This window comes from Otolemur garnettii, unplaced genomic scaffold (assembly GCF_000181295.1).
Source record: "Otolemur garnettii isolate 467f Iridium unplaced genomic scaffold, OtoGar3 scaffold00043, whole genome shotgun sequence".
In the NCBI taxonomy this organism is placed as follows: Eukaryota; Metazoa; Chordata; class Mammalia; order Primates; family Galagidae; genus Otolemur; species Otolemur garnettii.
This window is the reverse complement of record NW_003852438.1, coordinates 9,409,316-9,418,257: the sequence shown is the minus strand read 5'-3', so window position 1 is coordinate 9,418,257 and position 8,942 is coordinate 9,409,316. Positions and strand designations below refer to the sequence as shown.

At 34.8% G+C, this 8,942-nt stretch overlaps 1 protein-coding gene across 1 annotated transcript; it reads left to right on the top strand.

Annotated features, from left to right (window-relative positions):
• The first annotated feature begins 1,600 nt into the window (after positions 1-1,600).
• LOC100958388 (olfactory receptor 6C74-like) lies at positions 1,601-2,539 on the top strand. The gene has a single exon (XM_003790648.1). The coding sequence runs from the start codon at positions 1,601-1,603 to the stop codon at positions 2,537-2,539; it is 939 nt and encodes a 312-aa protein (XP_003790696.1).
• Positions 2,540-8,942: the final 6,403 nt, after the last annotated feature.

Below are 8,942 nucleotides of genomic sequence, written 5' to 3'. Positions count from 1 at the left end.
GTAAGATTAGCTCACATCACAAAGTCCCCAAACTACAGATGTTGGCATGGATGTGGAGAGAAGGGAACACAGCTTACACTGCTGTTGGGATTGCAAACTAATACAGCCTTTTTGGTAAAAAGGATGGAGAATTCTTAAGACTCTAAAGGTTGACTTTCCTGCAATTCCATAACTAGGTATCTATCCAGAAGAAAAAAACTCCTTTCACAACAAAGACCAGAATATTTATTGCAGCCCAATTCATAATTGACAAGTCATGGAAGCAGCTCAAATGCCCATCAATTCATGAATGAATCAACAAACTGTGGTGTGTATATATATATCATGAAATACCATCAGCTATAAAAGAAGATGGAGACTTCACATCATCTATGTTTACCTGGATGGCATTGAAAGACATCTTTCTTAGTAATGTATCTCAAGAATGGAAAAAAAGTTTCCAGTATACTCAATATTATTATGAAACCAATATAAAAACACACTCTCTTATGAATAATAAAATGCAAATATAGTTTAAAAGGCGGATAGAGAGGGGAAGAGGGAGGGGAAGGGAGAAAGTGTTTGGTGGGAGGAGGGAGGGCATTTGATGGGATCTCAACTAATGTGCACAATACTAAATTATATTTCTAAACAGCTAAGAGTAAACTGTCAATGTCTTACCACAAAAAATAAGTAAGTGAAGAGATAGGTATATTAATCAGTTTGATTTAAGCATTCCATGTTGTATATCAAATCACTACATTGTACTCTAGAAAAGTATAAAGTTATGACTTAATAAAAAATAAAGAAAACTGGTGTATTTTCTTTAATAGTTAGTAAAGGATTGAGTACTCAAATAGCCCAAAGGTAAAGTATTTCTCACATTGATAAAATTACTCATGAAGTTAAAAAAGACTAAAAAATCGAGTAAATTAATTAAAAATTTCAAGTAAAAATTTCACTTAATTGTGAAATTGTGCTAATTGTGAGATATGCAGAGTACTAAAATTCATTAATAGTCACTCCATTGAAAACGTTCTAATTGGTAGTACTGAAAAAATCAAAGGCAAACCAGAAATATATTATCAGAAAATAATGATTTCAAAAGTATTAGGTACAAAAGTTAAGTCCTGATTAGCTCTTTAAAGTATAGAAGTGTACAGAAAAGCTATTTCTCACTTAAAGAAACTAAGAACATTTTAACAATAGAGGGATTAACTGATCTAAAAATGATTTCTTGCGGAATTTGGAATATTACAGTTATGTCTTAGTATTTTGGAACTTTAAGGCAGAGAAACACACAGTTACTTATATTAGGGTATAATAAAAGCATTTTTTTCCCAAAGTAAGAGAATCTGTAAAGAGAATTAGAAAAGTGAGTATACAGAAAAAGATACTAAAAAGTAGAACCAAACCTGGGTCTAGGTAAAATGGTTCTAGGTAAAATGACTTCTAGGTAAAATGGTTAAAACCAGAGAAAAAAGAAAAGTGTATGTGTTTTAATTGAGTTATTTAGTTCTGCATATTGCTTTTAAACCTATACTAGGTGAAGACTTTTAAACATAGGTTAATCATTTATTTATTTTTTTCAGACCTGATGGACTTCAGGAAGAATTTAACCATGAGAAACCATACAGTGGTGACAACATTCATTCTTTTAGGCCTGACAGATGACCCAAATTGGCAAATTGTAATTTTTCTTTTTCTATTTCTGGCATATTTACTGAGTGTCACTGGAAATCTGATTATTATCCTGCTCACCTTGCTGGATTCCCAACTTAAAACACCAATGTATTTCTTCCTTTGGAACTTCTCCTTTTTAGAAATTTCATTGACATCTGTCTGCATCCCGAGATTCCTGGTCAGCATAGCAACTATGGATAAAACTATTTCTTATGATGCTTGTGTAACACAATTATTTTTTATCATTTTTTGTGGCGTATCACAGTTTTTTCTTTTGGCTGCCATGTCTTATGACCGCTATGTGGCCATCTGCAAACCCCTTCATTATGCAACCATTATGAGCCCCAGAGTCTGCCACCGGCTGGTTATGGCCTGTTGGTTGGCTGGTTTGTTAACAATCTCTCCTGGACTTATCATGGGCCTGAGGTTGGAATTCTGTGATGCCAATGTTATTGACCACTTTGCGTGTGACTATTCTCCTGTTCTGAAACTTTCCTGCACAGACACTCGGGTCATAGAATTGTTAAGTTTTGTTCTAGCCATTATCTCACTCCTTATTACATTGGCATTGGTAATGTTTTCGTATGCAAATATCATAAGAACAATTCTGAAGATCCCTTCTGCCCAGCAGAGGAAGAAGGCTTTTTCTACCTGTTCCTCCCACATGATTGTTGTCTCCATCTCTTATGGCAGTTGTATTTTTATGTATATCAAACCTTCTGCAGAGGAAAGGGTAGCTTTAAATAAGGAAGTAGCAGTACTCAGCACCTCTGTTGCACCTGCCTTAAATCCATTTATATACACCTTAAGAAATAAGCAAGTGAAACAAGCTCTCAAGAATATAGTAGAAAAATGTATCTTTATTACTTTAAAATAAAATTTTAGCTTTATAAAAGGATATCACTCTAGTGTATTTGAAATTGTAGCCTATCTGAAATATGCTTTGATATATCACTTTTTAAAATGTTTGTATTATTATGTAATAACTATATTCACTCATAAATAGCTATTTTACCTATTCCTAGATTTTTATCATTCTAATGGTATTTTCTGTTCCATGATGTTTTCTTATTCATTCCTAAAATCACTTCATTCTTTCAACTTAGTTCCTCTGTTTATCTTCATTATTTTCCACAAAGAATACATTTTGGAAATCTAATACTTTATATTTTTCTAGCATAAATATGCCCAGAATATGAGATCCCTTGTTAAATTTTAAAATATTAACTTTATTTTATAAATCTTTAGGAAATATTTTATTCTTATACCACATAATGTTAATGTATTACTAAATTTGTGATGCTTCCAGAAACTTAGTAAACCTATGTAAGTATTCACATTTAGGCTTAGTTATCTCCAAATACCTATGCTAGCATAAACAAAAGCGGCCTTTTCCAGATAGTCAAGAGGACTTGTACTGAAAGCCAATTTAAACAGTCAAAACTAGACTATCTCAATGTCACACAGCAAGTAAGCGTTACATCTTCAATTTGTATCTAGATTTTAAAATTCAAACCCTAATGCAAATAACAGCTATGCAATGTTTACCTTTTATGTGAATACATTACCACTGACCTGGAAAAGCAGTTACCCTAAAACATTTAAAAATCTATCCTGAGATTCAGAGATCAGCTATGTACATAGTATAATTTAGAAGCACATTAAATGTTATGTTTAAGATTTCAAAATATATAGTCTAATGCAAACAAAAGTATTACCCATCTTGCAATGTGCCACATTTTCTCTCAGTAGTGTCTCTTTACACACACCCCTTTTTCCCTTTCTATTCCACATACTATGCTCTGAGTATTTATTAATATTCTATTAGTCTTAAGAGAACATTCACTAGTAAGAGATGCTTTTATTCAGTTGTGTAAGTTCCTGTGTTTCTATAAAATTATTAAAAAGGCACAAATACAGATATATTAAATTAGACATCTAATGAGATAACAAATTAATTAGATTAATTAGACATCTAATCAGCATTTTACTGATTTAAATTTAATTTCTTAGACAACAACTCCACCATTCCGCCTTTATCTGGTTTAATTTATCTTTTCAGATAATGGAGGAATAATGGAGTTGCTGTCCATAACACTCTGTAATACTGGAGAGGCAGAGTATTATAAACATTCCCACTAGCATTTTTTTTGGTGTTACATAGTCTATTATTCCTTCTGCCTGTTTATTTGATCTTTTGAATTAAAAGAATCAATTAAATGTAGAATCAACATGGTATATGCCCAATATTCCCCCCCAAAAAATCTTGTGATTTGTGTGTTATAGCTATCAACGCCCACCACTATTCACCATACATCCCTTTTTATACTTTCTTTTACAGAGAATAGACTTATTTATTAGTGATGCATGATCATGTACTAAAATAGAACTCTCTTTCCCATTTAAGAACTTTTCAGAACAGAAAAATCTTTTAATTTTTAAATTAAAAACAAATGACACAAAACCTGTCCTTTGAATCTGGGGAGAAAGGATGGGAAAGTTTGAAGTATCTTTCTCCTATTTTCATATAAAATGGTACTGAGGATTATTATTTTTCTTTTCTTATTTCTATTTTATATTTGATTATTGTATAACTAAAAATTACCTTATTTTTATTTAGTGTAGCTTGTTTCAAATTTGTTGCATTAGATCCTCTGCTGTGTGTTTTACGATTGTGAGAGTTTTCATCATATACTCTTTATACACAAATGTCTTGTACTTATGGATGTAAGACTTCAGAAGATAATTTTAATCCGTTTCTTTCTTTTTTTTCTTTCTTTCATTTTTAGACAGAGTCTGTCTCTGTCACCTGGGCTAGAGTGCCGTGTGGTCATCATAGCTCACTGCAGCCTCAAACTCCTGGGCTCAAATTATCTTCCTTTCTCAACTCCCAAGAAGTTGGGACTACAGGTGCATGTTACCACACTTGGCTAATTATCATAGTTTTTGGAGACAGCTCTAGCACAGGCTGGTCTCAAACTTTTGGCCTCAAGCAATCCTCCCACTTCAGCCTCCCAGAGTGCTAGGATTATAGATATGGGACACCACACTTAAGTTCTTTATTATATCTAAAAAGTTTCAGCTTTTCCTACCTATGTCAATTCACATATCTCCATCTTATTATCTTCCAAAGTTACCAAAGTGTTTCATTCAATATTGTTCCTGTGATGTTCTCTTCCTCAGCTTGTCTGTACATTCAATCATTCCCCACTCTACCTTACTCCTGCACAGGCTGGATTGTAAAGGCTCTGTTTACGGAAGGAAATTATATAAGTGAAAATGATCCATTGCCTCTTTTATAAGGAAGTTCTGAGGATATTAGTTATTTTTACCAAGGTGAATGTAAAGAAAAACAGAAACCATATTGGAGGAGCAGTTAAATCTATAAACAAGAGGGTACTCTAGTCTGATAATTAATAACTTAAGGATGACAGATAACCATATCATATTATAAAAGTATGTAATCATATTTATAGTTAATTTAAACAATCTACAATTTTATTTCTCCACAAATTACTATTAAGAAGAGAAGATGATCTGCAGACTTTTGTTTCATTATTTCTGTTATTTTCCTAGGGAAAAATTTGATTTAACAGTAAAACACATGTACTTCATTCAGTGAATTTAAATAAATACGTGGATTTCTTTTTGAATCCAAACAAAAAAAAATCTCTAGAGACAGAAAACACTAAGGGATGCAGGCCACACTTAAATAAAAACAATTTTAACCATGTGGCCTTGGATGATACTACTTGAGACAACTAGGAATGATTAAAAAATAATCAAGGGTTTCCATTTAAAATGGGCATCACTTTAAAAAGGTTTTTAAAAAACCCATTGTTCCTATTCTTATAATGAGATAAAAAGCTGATAAACTGTAAATGAATGATTTTCCCTAAAGTCATGAAAGAATTGAGGTTTCAGAAAAGACAAATAGCCTTAATTTTAGAGAGAAGCAAGTACCAGAAGGGAGAAATAGGACCCAAGTGCTTGCTTATTTGTCAGAAATTACTTTACTGTCATATAAGCCTATAGAAAGCTTAAGCATTCAGTCAGAAATATTTACAGCTTACTAAATGAGGACTAGCATCAGAGCGTGGGGCCATTTGGGGTGACAAACAGCGAGGGATCTTGACTTTTCCAGGCATTTGGTCCAGGAAGCTAACCAGGTAGACGACTGAGAAAGCACTCTCCATGGTGCTGGAAGACAGGGCAACAGCAGCCACAGCTGAAATTCCTCTCAGATCCATTTCCCTATATCCTCGATGAGACAAAACCAAATATTCAAGGAAAAACAACAACAACAAAAATGTAGCCTGAGGGCAGCTAATGTAAGGAGAGAAATGTCAGTCACCTATGAAACTCTGGCAAGACTCGTCTCCCATATCTCCATTAAAAAACAAAAGCGTGAGGGGAACTGGACAGTTGGGTGAGTGGAGGGAGGAGGGAGGCATTTGGTGAGATCTCACCTAATGTGCACAGTGCAAGGGTACATTTTAAAACAACTAAGAGTAAATTATAAAAGTCTTACCACAAAAATAAGTAAGTGAGGTCATGCTTGTGTTAATCACTTTGATTTGAGGATTCCACATTGTATATCAAATCATCACATTGCACCCCATAAATGTATACAGTTATGACTTAATAAAAACTTAAATTAAGAAAAAGTCTTAAATTTCAGAGCGTAGAGATGTAAAACTATAGCCTGAGGGCACTGATGGTCATCTATGTGAGGACCCGGGGGAAGGGATCTGAATCCCTAGAAAAGACATAGAAATACGTGCTAGACCCAGCACTGTGTCTGGGTAAGTGGCAGAGAAACTTGTGAAGTCAAAATCAAAGTAAAATATTCCACAAAAATACTAAGCAAAAACACAATCTGGTCAAGCTCTATTGCCTTCAGATAAAATAGATTGCAGAATGAAGACTATTAGTAGAGATTAGAGTTGAATTTATCTTCAACTACAAAATGTGAATAATATAGAAAAATCAGATATAATAAAATTAAAAATAACTATATATGTGTGTGGTTATGATTGTTATTATGTTATATTATATTATATTATATATATTTCCTAGATCTATTAACTGCATGTGCTAGAAAGAGCACCACCTGTCTATCAATGAACACATTAAGCAACATGACATTGTTTCTAAACATGACTTTCTAATAAAAAGTACCAGAATTCTTGTTAGAAATTGTGATTTCAAATGTGAGGTAGAAAAAACACAGGATGAGCTGAGAGTATATTTTGATAACAGAAATCAAGGAAACATAAACAAGAAAAGAAATAGGAAGAAAAGACAGAGTCAGAATCCAACCAGAAAGTGTTAGTCATGACTTCTCTGCAGTTTCTAAATGCCATTCCCCAGTAAATGGAACTAGAGCCCCATAGGAAAGATGATTCTAGGGCTGGGTAAGTAAATGATGAGATGAACCCAGACCATATCATAGTGATAAAAAGTAACAAGTAGCTAAAAAAAAAAAAAAAAAAAAAGAAAGAAAGAGAGAGAGAGAAGTGGTGGCATGACAGTGATACATATTGAATATTCATTAGTCCACTTGATGTAGGGGATCCTCAGACTTTTTAAACAGGGTGCCAGTTCACTGTCCCTCAGATCATTGGAGGGCCAGACTGCAGGCCCAGGGACAAGTCAACTGCTAAGCAGGACAGGCAGTGGCAGCAAAAACACCTGGCAGGCTGGATAAGTGTCCTAGGTGGGTTGCATGTGGCCCGTGGGCAGTAGTTTGAGGATGCCTGAATGTGGAATAATAAATAAATCTTCCCTACAAAAATGTCCCAAATAATAAATGTAAATATTACTCATTCCAGAATATGGAGATGAATTTCTTTTCCAGAAGATTAGATTGAACTTAATAATTCACTTCTAAAGAACAGATCATGAAAAGGGAATAATAATAAGCTTAAGTGAAGAAACCACTTTCAGCAAGTGATTAAGGTAAATATCATCAATGTAAATTATATTAACAGCATGTAGCCAAGAAATGATGTGATGAGAATAGCACCACCTCATCTCCGCAGGGTTCTTTATAAAATTTTAAACCATGGTCTTTGTGAGTGCAGAGAAGGCAGCAGAGAGCACATACTCCATTTCTCTGAGAGATCAGGTGGGCAATGGCAGGGGATGGCTGGCAGGTGTAGTACTGATGAGAGAGGTGGGAATTGGGGAAACCAGAGCAGCGTGGTTGCAGCAGCCTGGGCTGCTGACCACATACCCACAGTGGTATCCAGCAGTGGGGTGGCGTGTACCACACACAGAGTGTATCATGTAATCTGAAATAGTTTGCCATGGAAACTCCACTTTTAAAAAATAACTAATGCTGTGGTGCCTAAAAGACTGAAATGGGCCCATCATTTTGAGGGCCTCCGGTTGGAGGTACCTCAGGAAGCTATCATCTTGAAGCATGTTCACAATTACCTGATGTTTATTCTGGGTATGGAAATTGACTCATTTGTTTGCATGTGTGAATCAACCTGCTTTTTATATAAGGAACTTGAAGAAGAAACACGAAGACTCTGCCATGTCAGACCTTTTCTTACAATTATCAACTCAGCAAAAAGAAGTTGTGACCTAGGAGAAAAACTAGACTGGGAAATAGGAGGGAAAAGATCCGTAGGAACTTGGTACCTCAAAGGATCCTAAGTGCATGAATTTCAAAGAAAAATACACAAATTCAATGAGGAAAAGAGGCAATTACTTGTTGAATTATCTGGATGGACTGGCTAAAACAAACATATCCCTCAATTAATCCCCAACAGTTAAAAAAATTAGAATGAACATATCCACTATCCATCTTTGAAGATAAGCCATATGGAGGAAAGCTTACTGTAGTTGTTCATTTTGAAAACTATAGAAGGGACCTTCCCTCAGGAGGTGTGCTGAGCACCTTCACATTGTGCATATTAGGTGAGAACCTGCCAGTTGCTCTCCCTCCTCCCACCAATTGCCCTCCCTCTCCTTCCAGTCACCCTCCCTCTCCTCCTGCCCCCTCCCTCTTCTCTCCTCTCCTTGCTGGAATATATTTGTGTTTGATCATTCATGTGGGCGTGTAATTGTTTCATATTAGTGTTGAGTAGATTGGATTTTTTTTTTCCATTCTTGAGATACTTCACTAAGAAGAATATATTTCACTTCCGTCCAGGTAAACATAAAAGATGTAAAGTCTTCATCTTTTCTTAAGGCTAAATAGTACCCTGTGGTGTACATATGCCACAGTTTGTTAATCCATTTGTGGTTGATGGGCATTTGGGTTGCTT

Bases quoted from the DNA above. Each gene is read 5' to 3' on its own strand.
- LOC100958388 (XM_003790648.1), top strand. From the start codon at position 1,601: ATGAGAAACCATACAGTGGTGACAACATTCATTCTTTTAGGCCTGACA.